The 18306-nt window shown below is 47.3% G+C and overlaps 1 protein-coding gene across 4 annotated transcripts in view; it reads left to right on the plus strand.

The window, feature by feature from the left end:
- Positions 1-18306, plus strand: part of CCDC149 (coiled-coil domain containing 149) — a 92327-nt gene that overhangs the window by 56724 nt on the left and 17297 nt on the right. For all 4 annotated transcript variants that reach the window (XM_073646740.1, XM_073646732.1, XM_073646749.1 and 1 more), the window contains 4 exons: positions 8440-8512; positions 12314-12398; positions 13672-13816; positions 15360-15436. In XM_073646740.1, coding sequence (XP_073502841.1) covers positions 8440-8512; positions 12314-12398; positions 13672-13816; positions 15360-15436 — 380 coding nt within the window. The remainder of the gene's footprint in view (positions 1-8439; positions 8513-12313; positions 12399-13671; positions 13817-15359; positions 15437-18306) is intronic.

The raw sequence follows: 18306 nt of genomic DNA on the forward strand, positions 1-18306 counted from the left end.
CTGTGCTCACAACTCTGCTCACGCTGTGCTCACAACTCTGCTCACGCTGTGCTCACAACTCTGCTCACGCTGTGCTCACAACTCTGCTCACGCTGTGCTCACAACTCTGCTCACGCTGTGCTCACAACTCTGCTCACGCTGTGCTCACAACTCTGCTCACGCTGTGCTCACAGCTCTGCTCACGCTGTGCTCACAGCTCTGCTCACGCTGTGCTCACAGCTCTGCTCACGCTGTGCTCACAGCTCTGCTCACGCTGTGCTCACAGTTCTGCTCACGCTGTGCTCACAGTTCTGCTCACGCTGTGCTCACAGTTCTGCTCACGCTGTGCTCACAGTTCTGCTCACGCTGTGCTCACAGTTCTGCTCACGCTGTGCTCACAGTTCTGTTCACGCTGTGCTCACAGTTCTGCTCACGCTGTGCTCACAGTTCTGCTCACGCTGTGCTCACAACTCTGCTCACGCTGTGCCCACAACTCTGCTCACAACTCTGCTCACAACTCTGCTCTTTCCTCTGCTCACAGCCGTGCTCACGCCTCTGCTCTCAGCTGTGCTCACAACTCTGCTCACAACTCTGCTCACAACTCTGCTCACAACTCTGCTCACGCTGTGCTCACAACTCTGCTCACAGCTGTGCTCACAATTCTGCTCACAGCTGTGCTCACAACTCTGCTCACGCTGTGCTCACAACTCTGCTCACGCTGTGCTCATGCTGTGCTCACAACTCTGCTCACAACTCTGGTCACGCTGTGTGTGCTCACAACTCTGCTCACGCTGTGCTCACAGTTCTGCTCACGCTGTGCTCACAGTTCTGCTCACAACTCTGCTCACAGCTGTGCTCACAACTCTGCTCACAACTCTGCTCACAACTCTGCTCACAACTCTGCTCACAACTCTGCTCACACTCTGCTCACGCTCTGCTCACAACTCTGCTCTTTCCTCTGCTCACAGCCGTGCTCACGCCTCTGCTCTCAGCTGTGCTCACAACTCTGCTCACGCTGTGCTCACAACTCTGCTCACAACTCTGCTCACGCTGTGCTCACAACTCTGCTCACGCTGTGCTCACAACTCTGCTCACAGCTGTGCTCACAACTCTGCTCACAGCTGTGCTCACAACTCTGCTCACAGCTGTGCTCACAACTCTGCTCACAACTCTGCTCACGCTGTGCTCACAACTCTGCTCACGCTGTGCTCACAACTCTGCTCACGCTGTGCTCACAACTCTGCTCACGCTGTGCTCACAACTCTGCTCACGCTGTGCTCACAACTCTGCTCACGCTGTGCTCACAACTCTGCTCACGCTGTGCTCACAACTCTGCTCACGCTGTGCTCACAACTCTGCTCACGCTGTGCTCACAACTCTGCTTACGCTGTGCTCACAACTCTGCTCACGCTGTGCTCACAACTCTGCTCACGCTGTGCTCACAACTCTGCTCACGCTGTGCTCACAACTCTGCTCACGCTGTGCTCACAACTCTGCTCACGCTGTGCTCACAACTCTGCTCACGCTGTGCTCACAACTCTGCTCACGCTGTGCTCACAACTCTGCTCACAGCTGTGCTCACAACTCTGCTCACGCTGTGCTAACAACTCTGCTCACAACTCTGCTCACGCTGTGCTCACAACTCTGCTCACGCTGTGCTCACAACTCTGCTCACGCTGTGCTCACAACTCTGCTCACGCTGTGCTCACAACTCTGCTCACAGCTGTGCTCACAACTCTGCTCACGCTGTGCTCACAACTCTGCTCACAGCTCTGCTCACAGCTCTGCTCACAACTCTGCTCACAACTCTGCTCACAGCTCTGCTCACAGCTGTGCTCACAACTCTGCTCACGCTGTGCTCACAACTCTGCTCACGCTGTGCTCACAACTCTGCTCACGCTGTGCTCACAACTCTGCTCACGCTGTGCTCACAACTCTGCTCACGCTGTGCTCACAACTCTGCTCACGCTGTGCTCACAACTCTGCTCACGCTGTGCTCACAACTCTGCTCACAACTCTGCTCACAACTCTGCTCACAACTCTGCTCACGCTGTGCTCACAACTCTGGTCAAGCTGTGCTCACAACTCTGCTCACGCTGTGCTCACAACTCTGCTCACGCTGTGCTCACAACTCTGCTCACGCTGTGCTCACAACTCTGCTCACGCTGTGCTCACAACTCTGGTCACGCTGTGCTCACAACTCTGGTCACGCTGTGCTCACAACTCTGCTCACGCTGTGCTCACAACTCTGCTCACGCTGTGCTCACAACTCTGCTCACGCTGTGCTCACAACTCTGCTCACAGCTGTGCTCACAACTCTGCTCACAGCTGTGCTCACAACTCTGCTCACAGCTGTGCTCACAACTCTGGTCACGCTGTGCTCACAACTCTGGTCACGCTGTGCTCACAACTCTGCTCACGCTGTGCTCACAACTCTGCTCACGCTGTGCTCACAACTCTGCTCACGCTGTGCTCACAACTCTGCTCACGCTGTGCTCACAACTCTGCTCACGCTGTGCTCACAACTCTGCTCACGCTGTGCTCACAACTCTGCTCACGCTGTGCTCACAACTCTGCTCACGCTGTGCTCACAACTCTGCTCACGCTGTGCTCACAACTCTGCTCACGCTGTGCTCACAACTCTGCTCACAACTCTGCTCACGCTGTGCTCACAACTCTGCTCACAACTCTGCTCACGCTGTGCTCACAACTCTGCTCACGCTGTGCTCACAACTCTGCTCACGCTGTGCTCACAACTCTGCTCACGCTGTGCTCACAACTCTGCTCACGCTGTGCTCACAACTCTGCTCACGCTGTGCTCACAACTCTGCTCACGCTGTGCTCACAACTCTGCTCACGCTGTGCTCACAACTCTGCTCACGCTGTGCTCACAACTCTGCTCACGCTGTGCTCACAACTCTGCTCACGCTGTGCTCACAACTCTGCTCACGCTGTGCTCACAACTCTGCTCACGCTGTGCTCACAGTTCTGCTCACGCTGTGCTCACAACTCTGCTCACAGCTGTGCCCACAACTCTGCTCTTTCCTCTGCTCACAGCCGTGCTCACGCCTCTGCTCTCAGCTGTGCTCACAACTCTGCTCACAACTCTGCTCACGCTGTGCTCACAACTCTGCTCACAGCTGTGCTCACAATTCTGCTCACAGCTGTGCTCACAACTCTGCTCACGCTGTGCTCACAACTCTGCTCACGCTGTGCTCACAACTCTGCTCACGCTGTGCTCACAACTCTGCTCACGCTGTGCTCACAACTCTGCTCACGCTGTGCTCACAACTCTGCTCACAGCTGTGCTCACAACTCTGCTCACAACTCTGCTCACGCTGTGCTCACAACTCTGCTCACGCTGTGCTCACAACTCTGCTCACGCTGTGCTCACAGCTCTGCTCACGCTGTGCTCACAGCTCTGCTCACGCTGTGCTCACAACTCTGCTCACGCTGTGCTCACAACTCTGCTCACGCTGTGCTCACAACTCTGCTCACAACTCTGCTCACGCTGTGCTCACAACTCTGCTCACAGCTGTGCTCACAACTCTGCTCACGCTGTGCTCACAACTCTGCTCACGCTGTGCTCACAACTCTGCTCACGCTGTGCTCACAGCTCTGCTCACAGCTCTGCTCACAACTCTGCTCACAACTCTGCTCACAACTCTGCTCACAGCTGTGCTCACAACTCTGCTCATGCTGTGCTCACAACTCTGCTCACAGCTGTGCTCACAACTCTGCTCACAGCTGTGCTCACAACTCTGCTCACAGCTGTGCTCACAACTCTGCTCACAGCTGTGCTCACAACTCTGCTCACAACTCTGCTCACAACTCTGCTCACGCTGTGCTCACAACTCTGCTCACAGCTGTGCTCACAACTCTGCTCACGCTGTGCTCACAACTCTGCTCACGCTGTGCTCACAGCTCTGCTCACAGCTCTGCTCACAACTCTGCTCACAACTCTGCTCACAACTCTGCTCACAGCTGTGCTCACAACTCTGCTCACGCTGTGCTCACAACTCTGCTCACGCTGTGCTCACAACTCTGCTCACGCTGTGCTCACGCTGTGCTCACAACTCTGCTCACAACTCTGCTCACAACTCTGCTCACAACTCTGCTCACAACTCTGCTCACAACTCTGCTCACGCTGTGCTCACAACTCTGCTCACGCTGTGCTCACAACTCTGCTCACAGCTGTGCTCACATCTCTGCTCACGCTGTGCTCACAACTCTGCTCACAGCTGTGCTCACAACTGTGCTCACAGCTGTGCTCACAACTCTGCTCACAGCTGTGCTCACAACTCTGCTCACGCTGTGCTCACAACTCTGCTTACGCTGTGCTCACAACTCTGCTCACAGCTGTGCTCACAACTCTGCTCACAGCTGTGCTCACAACTCTGCTCACGCTGTGCTCACAACTCTGCTTACGCTGTGCTCACAACTCTGCTCACAGCTGTGCTCACAACTCTGCTCACAGCTGTGCTCACAACTCTGCTCACGCTGTGCTCACAACTCTGCTCACGCTGTGCTCACAACTCTGCTCACAACTCTGCTCACGCTGTGCTCACAACTCTGCTCACGCTGTGCTCACAACTCTGCTCACGCTGTGCTCACAACTCTGCTCACGCTGTGCTCACAACTCTGCTCACGCTGTGCTCACAGTTCTGCTCACGCTGTGCTCACAACTCTGCTCACGCTGTGCTCACAACTCTGCTCACGCTGTGCTCACAACTCTGCTCACAGCTGTGCCCACAACTCTGCTCTTTCCTCTGCTCACAGCCGTGCTCACGCCTCTGCTCTCAGCTGTGCTCACAACTCTGCTCACAACTCTGCTCACGCTGTGCTCACAACTCTGCTCACAGCTGTGCTCACAATTCTGCTCACAGCTGTGCTCACAACTCTGCTCACGCTGTGCTCACAACTCTGCTCACGCTGTGCTCACAACTCTGCTCACGCTGTGCTCACAACTCTGCTCACGCTGTGCTCACAACTCTGCTCACGCTGTGCTCACAACTCTGCTCACAGCTGTGCTCACAACTCTGCTCACGCTGTGCTCACAACTCTGCTCACGCTGTGCTCACAACTCTGCTCACGCTGTGCTCACAACTCTGCTCACGCTGTGCTCACAACTCTGCTCACGCTGTGCTCACAGCTCTGCTCACGCTGTGCTCACAGCTCTGCTCACGCTGTGCTCACAACTCTGCTCACGCTGTGCTCACAACTCTGCTCACGCTGTGCTCACAACTCTGCTCACAACTCTGCTCACGCTGTGCTCACAACTCTGCTCACAGCTGTGCTCACAACTCTGCTCACGCTGTGCTCACAACTCTGCTCACGCTGTGCTCACAACTCTGCTCACGCTGTGCTCACAGCTCTGCTCACAGCTCTGCTCACAACTCTGCTCACAACTCTGCTCACAACTCTGCTCACAGCTGTGCTCACAACTCTGCTCATGCTGTGCTCACAACTCTGCTCACAGCTGTGCTCACAACTCTGCTCACAGCTGTGCTCACAACTCTGCTCACAGCTGTGCTCACAACTCTGCTCACAGCTGTGCTCACAACTCTGCTCACAGCTGTGCTCACAACTCTGCTCACAACTCTGCTCACGCTGTGCTCACAACTCTGCTCACAGCTGTGCTCACAACTCTGCTCACGCTGTGCTCACAACTCTGCTCACGCTGTGCTCACAGCTCTGCTCACAGCTCTGCTCACAACTCTGCTCACAACTCTGCTCACAACTCTGCTCACAACTCTGCTCACAGCTGTGCTCACAGCTGTGCTCACAACTCTGCTCATGCTGTGCTCACAACTCTGCTCACGCTGTGCTCACATCTCTGCTCACGCTGTGCTCACAACTCTGCTCACAGCTGTGCTCACAACTCTGCTCACAGCTGTGCTCACAACTCTGCTCACAGCTGTGCTCACAACTCTGCTCACGCTGTGCTCACAACTCTGCTTACGCTGTGCTCACAACTCTGCTCACAGCTGTGCTCACAACTCTGCTCACAGCTGTGCTCACAACTCTGCTCACAGCTGTGCTCACAACTCTGCTCACAGCTGTGCTCACAACTCTGCTCACAGCTGTGCTCACAACTCTGCTCACAGCTGTGCTCACAACTCTGCTCACAGCTGTGCTCACAACTCTGCTCACAGCTGTGCTCACAACTCTGCTCACAGCTGTGCTCACAACTCTGCTCACAGCTGTGCTCACAACTCTGCTCACAGCTGTGCTCACAACTCTGCTCACAGCTGTGCTCACAACTCTGCTCACAGCTGTGCTCACAACTCTGCTCACAGCTGTGCTCACAACTCTGCTCACAGCTGTGCTCACAACTCTGCTCACAGCTGTGCTCACAACTCTGCTCACAGCTGTGCTCACAACTCTGCTCACAGCTGTGCTCACAACTCTGCTCACAGCTGTGCTCACAACTCTGCTCACAGCTGTGCTCACAACTCTGCTCACAGCTGTGCTCACAACTCTGCTCACAGCTGTGCTCACAACTCTGCTCACAGCTGTGCTCACAACTCTGCTCACAGCTGTGCTCACAACTCTGCTCACAGCTGTGCTCACAACTCTGCTCACAGCTGTGCTCACAACTCTGCTCACAGCTGTGCTCACAACTCTGCTCACAGCTGTGCTCACAACTCTGCTCACAGCTGTGCTCACAACTCTGCTCACAGCTGTGCTCACAACTCTGCTCACAGCTGTGCTCACAGCTGTGCTCACAACTCTGCTCACAGCTGTGCTCACAACTCTGCTCACAGCTGTGCTCACAACTCTGCTCACAGCTGTGCTCACAACTCTGCTCACGACTCTGCTCACGACTCTGCTCACGACTCTGCTCAAATGAAAGAAAATACAGTCGTATGACCTCAGCCTATCTCCAAGAAACTTCCTGGCTTCTCACACTTTCCTTCTGGAGCCGCACCAGCCTGAACTACGAGATGCCTGGGCCTTGCCATGTCAGGTTGGGCAAACCCCTGACACAAATCCTCACACAACCCCTTTTTTCCAGTTGCAGCTTTTCTTTCCTTCCACTACTAGAATGCAGCAGAAGGATCGAAATAATCAGCAGAAACGTTTGTTCTCCCTTGGAACCATTATAACTTGATGTTCTCTCAGAAAGCAGTAGAACAGTTGGGCGATGGAATCACTGGGTAATAGTGAGCTGATCTAATGGTATTACATTAACCTTCAGGGACTCCGAGTAATACAGTCCCTAAACGGCATCTACTAAAGAACATTTAGATAATGAAAAAGTAACTTCAGAAACAAACATTTGACTGTAGAAGTCAGACGTAAAGCTTCCCAGCGTGTTCCCGTACATCTGCACACGTTACATCAGGACAGCTAAGGATTCTAATGTGCATTGTATTAATATGAGGGAAAGCTTCATCGAGGAGGTTAATGCTTCTCTTCCCCTACACCATGCTGCTCTCAGATTCCATAGCAAAAAACCTGCTGACAGATTCTCTTTAAAAAAAAAAAAAAAGTTCTCTACTCACCCTCCCCAGGTCCAACAGCGAGTCTCCTCTGCTGCTCCCGTTAACTGTCAGTCTGAAGCACTGATGTCACTTCGACAGCGCTGCAGCGAATAACTGAGCCGTCCGATCGGGCAGAGCCCTGAGCTCGCTGATTGGCTGTAGCATTGTGGGTGTGACGTCAACGCTGCAGACAATACCGACACCGGAAGCAGTGGTGGAGACTTGGTGCTGCACCCTGGACTGGTGGGTAGAGCACAGTTTGTTTTGGGCTGGGGAAAGGGTTTTTTTCTGAAAGCTTTTTGCAAGTATAAAGTCGAGAATGGTTTTCCTGGTGCCACATGATGTGATTTGACCTTGTTATGTGGATACAGTAACAATTTGTTCTATAGCAAGCAAGCCTTGTCTGTCTTTAAAGGCTACCTACGGACGGCCATGATGATGAACACAGGCTGTGGCTTAAAGGGGTATTCCCATCTTCAAGATCATATCCCATTGTGTAGTAAATGTAATATTAGCAAATACCTCCAATTATAAATGTAGTATAGTTCTTCTGATTCACTAAGTCTCTTACCCCATGTACAGGACATTGCAGTAGCTTAGGTGTCCATGGTTATGACCACTTATTTAGTGACCGTTAGTTGGACAGCTCTTAGTGGTTGTAACCATGGACACCTAAGCTACTGCAATGTCCTGCACATGGGGTAAGAGACATAGTGAATCTGAAGAACTATACTACATTTCTAATTGGAGGAATTTCCTAATATTATTATTGTTACACCTACTACATATTGGGATAGGATCTTGGAGATTGGAATACCTCTGTTCATTATCTGCAGGCTACAGAGGTCTCCTCCCTCCCGGTTGATTCCCCATCTCTCCTATCTCTCGGATGGTCTTCTTCTTCCATCATCCTTGTGCTCCTCTTCTCTTTCCTTAGACCTTTTCAGTGAGATTCCGTCTTATTTTTCTCCAGGTATTTACAGGAGAGATTGAAACAACTGCAAGAAGAAGTTAATCTGCAGAAAAGCAACATAGTCAAGTACAAGGTAAAGAAGCCACATAGGAGCCATGGGACGCGTCCCTGGGAGCTTGGTTCAGGTGGAGGACGATTGTTTGGATTTCTGGCTCCTGTGTGAGTTTGTGTCGCAGGATCACGAGCGCAGACTCCCGGATGATGAGGAAGGATAAGCCCGGAGGCGCGGGCTCTCCAGGGGAAACACGCATGGAGTCATGTGGCTATGCCCGTTTTATAGTTTGTACACTGCTAACGGACGGGTATAACACTTGTCTGCCTTTTTTTTTTTTGCATTTCTGTTTTAAAGGGGTCTTCATCCTCGGAAGCAGTTTGGTATAAAAAAATCTAATTGTGCTGTACTCACCATTTCTGGGTCCACTGGTGAGTCTCTGCACCTGCTCTGTGTCTAACATTGACTGTGGCGCTGATGTCACATTGAGATCACGGCAGCCAATCAGTGAGCTTAGAGCGGTCATTCTGTCTATAGCGGCAGAGCCGCCGAGCACACTGATTGGCTGCAGCGTCATCAGCGCCATAGACCGTGCTTAACACGGAGCAGCGGCAGAGACTCAACTGTGGACAAACGGATGGCGAGTACAGCGCTTTTCCTTTTTTGCAAAACTGCGCCGTGTAATGAAGATTAACTGAAAAAGGACAACTCCTTTAATCCTATTTTATTTGTTTTTTTTCACATTTATAATATTTTTTTTCCTTTTAGAAACTGAATTTTTTTCACTTTCTTTGCTCTCTATTTTCTTTCTATTTAATCCATGAAAGATATTTACGGCATATACTTCAGTATCTGCCATAAATGTCTGATAGATGCTGATCCCACATCTGAAACTCGCACCCAACTCTAGAACTAAGGGTCCCCTGATCCTCCTCCCCATTTTATCTGTCATCCGACCACCAGTGATTGGAGAGGTAGTAGCACATGCTTCGGATCTCTCCATTCATTGCTATGGGAGAAAGTATCTGCTCACTACAGCATGAATGGAAAGAGCCAACACCTGCGCACTGGTGGTCGGACGCCGGCCGGAACCGGGGATTACAGGACCAGCGATCTAGAGATACAAGAAGTTTTCGCTATAGTCTCTCAATATTTTTGCTATATTTTTTTGCACTTCTATGTGTAATAAGTAAATCTTTAACCTTTTTTGTACAATGATTGAATGTTTAAAATAGTAAAATTATTATTTTTTATTTATTTATATTTTCTGGGGGTTTTGCGCATAATAATGAGCATCAATTTTAGGGAAAAAAAACAACAAAGCAATGTCCCATATGAGCAGAAATACTTTTTTCTATTTTTCGGGCGAGGATGACGTTACTGAACATCCTGAGCTTCACACCACACCGGAGTCATTCAGAGGCAAAAGTGTCATCTTCTATCCGTGTAACAGCTTCCTTCATTATAGGTGTGAACACGTCCCAATATCTCACCCCAGGTTATATCACTGCAGTAATTACTCACCAGATCAGTGTGATGGACACGATACATGCTGAGCCTCCAGGGGCAAATGTAGGATTGTTAAAGGGGGTGTTTAAGTGTCCCTGGTTATACTGCCTTAGTTGGCTTTCTTAAAGGGAATGTATCATCAGAAAATGACTTTTATTGTACACTTATTTGTTGTTTGATTTTTTTTCCTTCAATTTTCCATATCTCTATCTATCTTATATATAAATTCAAAATCTTGCAATTTTTCACACTGGCCACTAGGCCTTACATTCGACTCACACTTCCTGTTCTGTACAAAAAGCTTTTCAGTAGTCTCATTATCATCACAGACAGTAATACAATGGCAGGTAACACCTCTAAATAACACAAAATCTACTAATTATAATAATTGATGTCACTCACACTTCCTGTTCTGTACAGAAGGCTTTTCACTAGTCTCATTATCATCACAGACAGGATTGCCATGGCAGGTAATACCTCTAAATAACACAAAATCTACCAATTATAGGTAATGTCACTCACACCTCCCATTTTGTACAGAAAGCTTTTCAGAAGTCTCATTATCATCACAGACAGGATTACATTGGCAGGCAGCACCTCAATATACAGTAAATCACACAAGATCCAGCAATCACAATAGGTGATGTCACAGCTCCCCTCCTCCTCCTCACTTCACAATGACCTTTGTCTTCATGAGAACTTGCTCATTAAAGAAGTTGTCCACTACTTGGACAACCCCTTCTCATACCCCAGGCTTGACCTCAATGCAATAAAAAAGCTTATACTCACCTCCCGTGCTGGCTTCATTCCCGCGGTGTCGGCACTTTCTCTCCCCAGGGCTCCCGTGCGGTTGTTGTGACACCTGACCCCACCGCCCAATCAGCGCTGGCGTCACTGTCCCCGCCTCCTGTCGATTTGAACATGAAGAGGACGTCAGAGATCAGCCACAGCCCGGACTTCCTCTTCATGTTCAATTTGATAGGAGGCGGACCGTGACGCCAGCACTGATTGGACGCCAGAGTCATGTGTCACAACAACCACATGGGTGCCCCGGTACCGCGAGTGCCGACACCACTGGAACGGCGCCGGCATGGCAGGTGAGTATAGACTGTTCTATTTTGTTGGGGCTAAACATTTAGATAAAGAAGGGGTTGTCCTAGTAGTGGACAATTCCTTTTAAATACTTCAGTACAATTCAGAAGGGTCTGTGTCGTGCTATTGCTGCTAATGTTCATGTGCCCAACAGGAAGTAGGAGTCTAATATTAGGTCTTGTGGCCATTGTGAAAATTGCAAGATTTTTATTTTTATAGGCAGTGATATCAAATAAAAAAAAGAATACATTTAGCATAAAACCTTATTTAAATAATAGGTCATTGTCTGATGACATATTCCCATGCAATTCACGTTTTACTTCGGTCTCAGGTTTTGTACTAGCATATAATATTTTGATGGTCTAGTAGTAGTGAATCTATATTATTTAATAAAAAAAAAATGATCCAAGCTCCACTTCACATTAGTCAAATGCTAATGTTCTGTCTCCAGCCACCACTAGAGGGAGCTCGGTGCAGTGTTATGTATACAGCTCCCATAGAACTCAATCATATATCGCTTTAAAGAGCTCTCCTCCCAGTGGTGGGAGAAAAGATTATGATGGTACAGAGGGCAGTCTTTTAGATGCAAGGACCCCTCCCCTCATACTATAAAGTGGTTGCCCACCTCTGGGAACATTTTTTTTTCCTTACTTAAATGTATGGAATTGGGGCTACAACCATTTTTTGTAATTGGGTTTCTTTGAAAACTTTGCACTGTTTGCCATCTTTAGTCAATCTGTTGTATTATTTATTGCTGGCTGAAGAATGAGTTAACTGGGAATGTGTCAGTCAGCACGCTTATGATGGTCTGACAGGGAGTTTGTGAATCCTTTTTTTTCTGCTTTTTTCAGCTAATTTATGACCACAGACCACATCTAATCTGAATGTGCCTGTAAAAGCCAAACTGTCAAAATGTTTAATGAACTCAATCGCAAAATGTGTTTTTTCTATATCCATTTAAGTTATATAAAAAAAATTGTCCCTAAAGAAGGACATCCCCTTTAACTTTAAAGGGGTTATCCTCTAGCAACATTCATCCACTACAAACAACATGTATTAACTGGAGAGGTGATAAATGTCTGATCTTTGGGGGTCTGCCTGCTGGGGAAGAATGAAAGATTGGCCTGGATTTTTCTATCTGACACTTTGGATGAGTGAAACTCTCCTGTCATACTGAAAAATATGGCTGTGAACATTAGTCAATGTGCGCACAGCAATTATTTTCCAGTACGTCTTGCGTTTGTCCTTTGTACATAAAGTGGTCGCCCGCTTGTATTTCAGAATGCGCTGGAGAAGAGGAAGAACTCTAAGTCAAGTAGCAAATCTACCAGCAGCGCCCTGACTGGGGTACTCTCTGCGAAACAAGGTACCTGTCCGCTGTAATACGTACCTTCGATGCTATGTTAACGTTATTTCATTAAAAGGGATTGTCCACTTTTTAGTTTACTTAAATGCATTCATTTTGGTCAAAATATTATTTTTGCAATTGGGCTTCATTAAAAATCTTGCATTGTTTGCCTCCTGCAGCCTCTGAGCTGCACTGTCTATTCCTGGCTGCAGAATGAGTTAACTGAGAAACTATCAGTGAGCTCATTCTGAAGGCCTGACAGAAGAGTTTGTAACTCTTTAGTCTGCTCTTCTTATCTTGTTTATTACCACAGACCACATAGACGTTGAATTCGCCCGACACATGGCTCTTTTATTTCACCATCATAGTCTATGGCACTGATCATTAGCCACTATATATGGTGCATGAAGAACAATTCAGTACCTATCTCTATGTACGTAGAAAAATAGATATTTCCTTGTATTACTGAAAAAAGCGGTGTGCTTTAATGAAGCCCTGTCACTTGCCATAAACGTAATTTTTTTACTTGATGTAAATGCCGCTGTTCTCCTGATTTTGGCGGTACTTTCCTTTTTTCTCTGAGCCTCTCCGTACCTGAGATATGGCCCTCTTTTCCTTCTAGATAAATCTAGTCTCTTTAGCCAACTGGGCGTGATCCTCAAGAAGACTCCCACAGGAAAGAGTTGATATCCACGCCCACTTGGCTTTAAAGAGTCAATTTACAGGGGCGGAAAAAAAAACCAAAAACGCCGGATTCAGGAGCAAAGCGGCATTTACACCAGGTGAAAAAAAATGACATATTTATGGCAGGTGGCAGATCCTCTTTAGTATATTAATACTTAGAAGGATATTCCTATTGCTAAGATATGCCACCATTGTATGATCTATGTGGATTCCTCTTTTGGGACCCCCAGTGATATAGGGGATGCATTCCTTTCTAAGATTCTATTGGTACCCCAGTATCGCTGCCTTGCTGGGATTTGTAGTTGGCCTAACTAATGTGAATGAGGCTGTGCTGCTGGTGAGTGACCAGCCACGGTGCCGCCGTGCAGGGAAAACTTAATTCTCCAGATCATTAAAGACCCCAGAGATAAGTTTCCCACCAGTCATTGTAATAATACGATATCCTAGTGATGTGCCATCACTTTATAAGGTAGGAAGACCCTTGGATTTGCTCAGTGAGCTGCATTAGTGAAATTTTTTTTGTCTTACTTTGTTGACACTGACTTTCCGGATGGATTTAATGTCTCAGATCTTCATCCGTCTCCGTCTGTTCCTTTGTTTTGTGCAGTTCAGGAGCTGCTGTCAGAGGATCACGGCTGCAGTCTGCCTGCAACTCCACAGTCCATCTCTGATCTCAAGTCTCTGGCTACCGCTCTGCTAGAAACCATTCATGAGAAAAACATGGTTATTCAGCACCAAAGACAAACTAACAAGTAGGTGCGCTGCCCCCGCCGGGCCCCTGTGTTCTGTCCTCACTGCCTCCTTATAGGAAAGAAAGAAGAACATCTGAGATGTTTCATCACGCTGCGAGAAGGAAGCTCAAAACTCTGGTATTCTGAGCTTTTCCCTTCAGATGATTTTTCTCTGCAGGACTCAAAAGTTTTCTCTCTTTTGGGCCAAATGACTCAATAATCAAACCTAAAAAGGGAAAAATTCTTATTTTTCTAATGAATTTGGAAAGGTGGTCTCAAAAAGGAGTTTAAAGGGGTATTCCTATCTCCAAGATCCTATCCCGATATGTAGTAGGTGTAATAATAATAATATTAGCAAATACCTTGAATTAGAAATGTAGTATAGTTCTTCTGATTCACTATATCTCTTTCCTCATGTGCAGGCATTGCAGGACCTTAGGAATAGATGGTTATGACCACTAGCAAGCTAATTGTCACTATATCAGTGGTTGTAACCAAGGATACCTAAGGTCCTGCAATGCCTGCACATGAGGAAAGAGACACAGTGAATCAGAAGAACTATACTACATTTCTAATTGGAGGTATTTGCTAATATTATTATTATTACACCAACTACATATTGGGATAGGATCTTGGAGATGGGAATACCCCTTTAAGCCCCCTTCCCCAGTGAGAGACCCCCACAGCACAAATACTACTCTAATCACTGTCTTTTGCACTTTTTTGATGGGTAATGGATGACAGCTAAATCTGGAATTTGGGGATAGGTAGTGGAAATGGGGGGGTATCTATATGTATACAGCCGGTGTCCTCGCTGTTTCCACACATTTATGATTCGCTGTTGATTTTTGGCAAGACCTCAAGCTCAAAAGGGGCTTCCGGTTTTGAAAACCCCTCTTCCCCGGCTGCAATTTGTTTCAATCCCCTCTCCCCCAAAAACACGCATTTTACTTTCTGTCCCCGGGTCCAGCACTGAGTCTCCTCCGCAGCTCCTGCTGTCTGGTATTGTCTGCAGCGCTGACATCACATATCGACAGCGCTGCAGACAATCAGCGGAGAGTGAGTAAAGCTCAGTTTTTTAAAAAAATCAAATTGTATCTGAGGGACAGGGGTTCTCAAAAATCAGACCCGGGGCTACAAAAACGGCCGAGAACAGCTGTGTGCAGAACTCCCTGAGACATTGATGGGAGTCACAAAAACTGCGTAGGACAACGAGCTCCGGTGATTGGCTCCTAGACATGTATATTCCTGTCTCGGCCATCAACGGGAATAAAAAAAGGAAGATCCAAAACGCAGAGGAGATATTTCACAGTGGTTCCTTGAAAGGTGGAACCTCTGAGACCATCGCCATAGCTGTTCCTTTAATTCCCATAGCTTAGACAGCCATGTTGAAGCGCTGCCACCGCTCCATTGATTTCAATAGTAAAAGCAGCCGCTCGAATTTGGCGAATAGAATCCCATTCTGCCCCCGTGACCTTGTAAGGTTGGCCACCTTGCAGCTACTGTCTCGTATCTGATGTAAAATCTGACGTCCGCTTCTGACTTATTCTCCACGTTCCTCCAGGATTCTCGGGAACAGGGTGGCGGAGTTGGAGAAGAAGCTCCGGACGTTGGAGGTGTCTGGGTTATGGAGTCTTCCTGGTCAGTTCTTTTCCAGATTTATTTCGCAGACCTGTGTTGTGAGAAAACATTACTAATGTCCATGAAATCGGGCTGAGATTTTCCTTTCTTCTATGGTGTTTTCTATGTATAGAGTCGTCCTCGGGCTAAGCCTTCACATCCAGCTGCGAACGTCTGAACATAGGAATAAGCTCTAGATGTAAATGGTTAAAATGATTCGGTGCAATCGATTTGGGATTATTTTCGCTGTTATTGCCGAACGAACGTACAATGTCGCTTAAAGGCTTTTGAATCTTTCCGAATTTTCCATATTTTTGCTTAATTTTGACCTAAAACTACATCAGATTTCAAACTATTAAGTAAAAGAAAAATTAGACTTTGTCATTTTTTAAATGAGGAAAATAATCCAATATCATGTGTGTGAGTGGCAAAAGTATGTGAACCTTTGCTCTCAGTACCTGGTGTGCTCCCTTGTGCAGCAATAACTGCATCTAAATGTTTCCGGTAATTGCTGATTAGTTCTGCACATCAGCTTGGAGGAGCCTTAGCCCATTCCTCCCTACAAAATAGCTTCTACTCTGTTATGTTGGTGGGTTTCCTCTGATGAACTTCAGATCCTTCCACAACATTTGGAAACCGTGGATACCTAATGTCCTGCAATGCCTGCTCTTGAGGAAAGAGACCTAGCTAATCAGAAAAACTATACTACATTTCTAATTGGAGGTATTTGCTAATATAATTATTATTACTCCGACTACATATTGGAATGGGGTCTTGGAGATGGGAATACCCCTTTAAACTAGAAAGGTCTATCTTACATAGTTACATAGGTTGAAAAAAGACTTAGGTTCATCAAGTCCAACCTTCCTCCACCAGTTCTACATTCTCTATCACTAGATTATTTATAACTCACAATGCCATTTGTTGTGAGGAACTCATTCAGCCATTTTTTAAAAGCTGTTATAGTGTCTGCCATTACTACCTCTTGAGGTAGGACATTCCACAGTCTCATTGCTTTAACTGTAAAGAACCCTTTCCTATTTAGCTGCCGGAATTGCCTTCCCTCCACCTGTAATGAATGACCTCTGGTCCTTTGTAAGGAATAAGTCATGTGCCAGTCCTTTGTATTGACCACACATGTATTTATACATATAATGCTCTCATCTGTCCACAAAACATTGTTGGAATAGTCTCCGGGCCTCTACAGGTAATTTTTAGCAAACTGCAGACGGGAAGCAATGCTCTTTTTGGAGAATAGTGCCTTTCTCCTTATAATCCAGCCATGCACACCATTATGATTCAGTGTACTCCTGATGATGGACTCATGAACATTTACATTAGCTAATGTGAGAGAGGCCTTTAGTTCCTTAGAGGTTACCTTGGGTTCCTTTGTGACAACGCAAACTATTATATAGCTTACTTTTGGAGTAATCTTTGTTGGTTGAAGACTCCTGCGGAAGCTAATGATGGTCTTGAATTTTCTTAATTTTTACATAATCTGACTGTGAATCGGTGGAGTCCAAACCGTTTAGAGAGCTTGATGAGCATCAACCACTCTTCTCCTAAGGTCCTCAGAAATCTCCTTTGTTCATGCCATGATACACTTCCACAAACTTGTGTTGTGAAGCTCAGACTTTGGTAGATCCCTGATCTTTAAATAAAACAGGTCGCCTTTTCACACCTAATTGTTATCCCATTGATTTAAAACACTTGACTCTAATTTCACCTTCAAATTATCTGCTGATCCTAAAGGCCCCGTCACACTTAGCGACGCTGCAACGATCCCGACAACGATACGACCTGTCAGGGATCGTTGCTGCGTCGCTATGTGGTCGCTGGTGAGCTGTCAAACAGGCAGATTCTTTCCACGATGTCCTGCTCCTGGTTACGAGCCTGCTGAAGCAGGAGCAGGCTGGTAACTATGGTAAACATCGGGTTACTAGGGGCACACGCGCACCTAGTAACCCGCTGTTTATCATGGTTACCACTCTGCTACGGTGAGCGGGAGGTTACCGCTCACTTTAGCAGGCTCGTAACCATGATAAACAGCGGGTTACTAGGTGCGCGTGTGCCCCTAGAAACCCGATGTTTATCATGGTTACCAGCCAGATCGTTGGTCCCTCTGGTCACACACAGCGATGTGTGCTGACCAGCGGGAGAGCAACGACCAAAAAATGGTCCAGGACACTTTGCAGCGATCAGCGACCTCACAGCAGGGGCCTGATCGTTGCAAAGTGTCACACATAGCGACATGGCTGGTGAGGTCGCTGTTGCGTCACCAAAACCGTGACACAGCAGCGATCTCGCTATGTGAGACGGGGGCTTTAAGGTTCATATACTTTTGCTACTCACAGGCGCAATATTGGATCATTTTCGTCAATTAAAAATGACAAAGTCTAATATTTTCGACTCATTTGTTTTGTTTCGTTTTCTGTATCTACTTTTAAGTACTTGTGTGAAAATCTGATGTGGTTTTAGGTCAAATTTATACAGAAATTGGGAAAATTCTGAAGGTTTCAAAAACTTTCGAACACCACTGTATATAGCAAATATCTCACCCTGTAAAAACTCAGACATTAGAGTAATTATCAGGGCATCAGTCTGATTGTATGTGGCCTTATATTACATTCACAGTCATCCTTCTATGGGTCTTTTTGTATTTCTTGTCATTTTTAACCAACATTGCCCATGTGATTAACGGATGCAAGATGTAGTTATTCTCTTGGTAATATAAAGATAATACACTCATATATATATATTTATTACATCCGGTTTACATAAAGCAAAAAAATGTTGCTGTGTGGAGACCATCAGTAAGCAGGTCCTGTTGTCGACAATCTTTGTACACGTGCATAAGAAGGCTATGGCTGCACACGTCTGATGACACGGAG

This window comes from Phyllobates terribilis, unplaced genomic scaffold (assembly GCF_046119375.1).
Source record: "Phyllobates terribilis strain yellow unplaced genomic scaffold, ASM4611937v1 Scaffold_1__5_contigs__length_1240528914, whole genome shotgun sequence".
NCBI lineage: Eukaryota > Metazoa > Chordata > Amphibia > Anura > Dendrobatidae > Phyllobates > Phyllobates terribilis.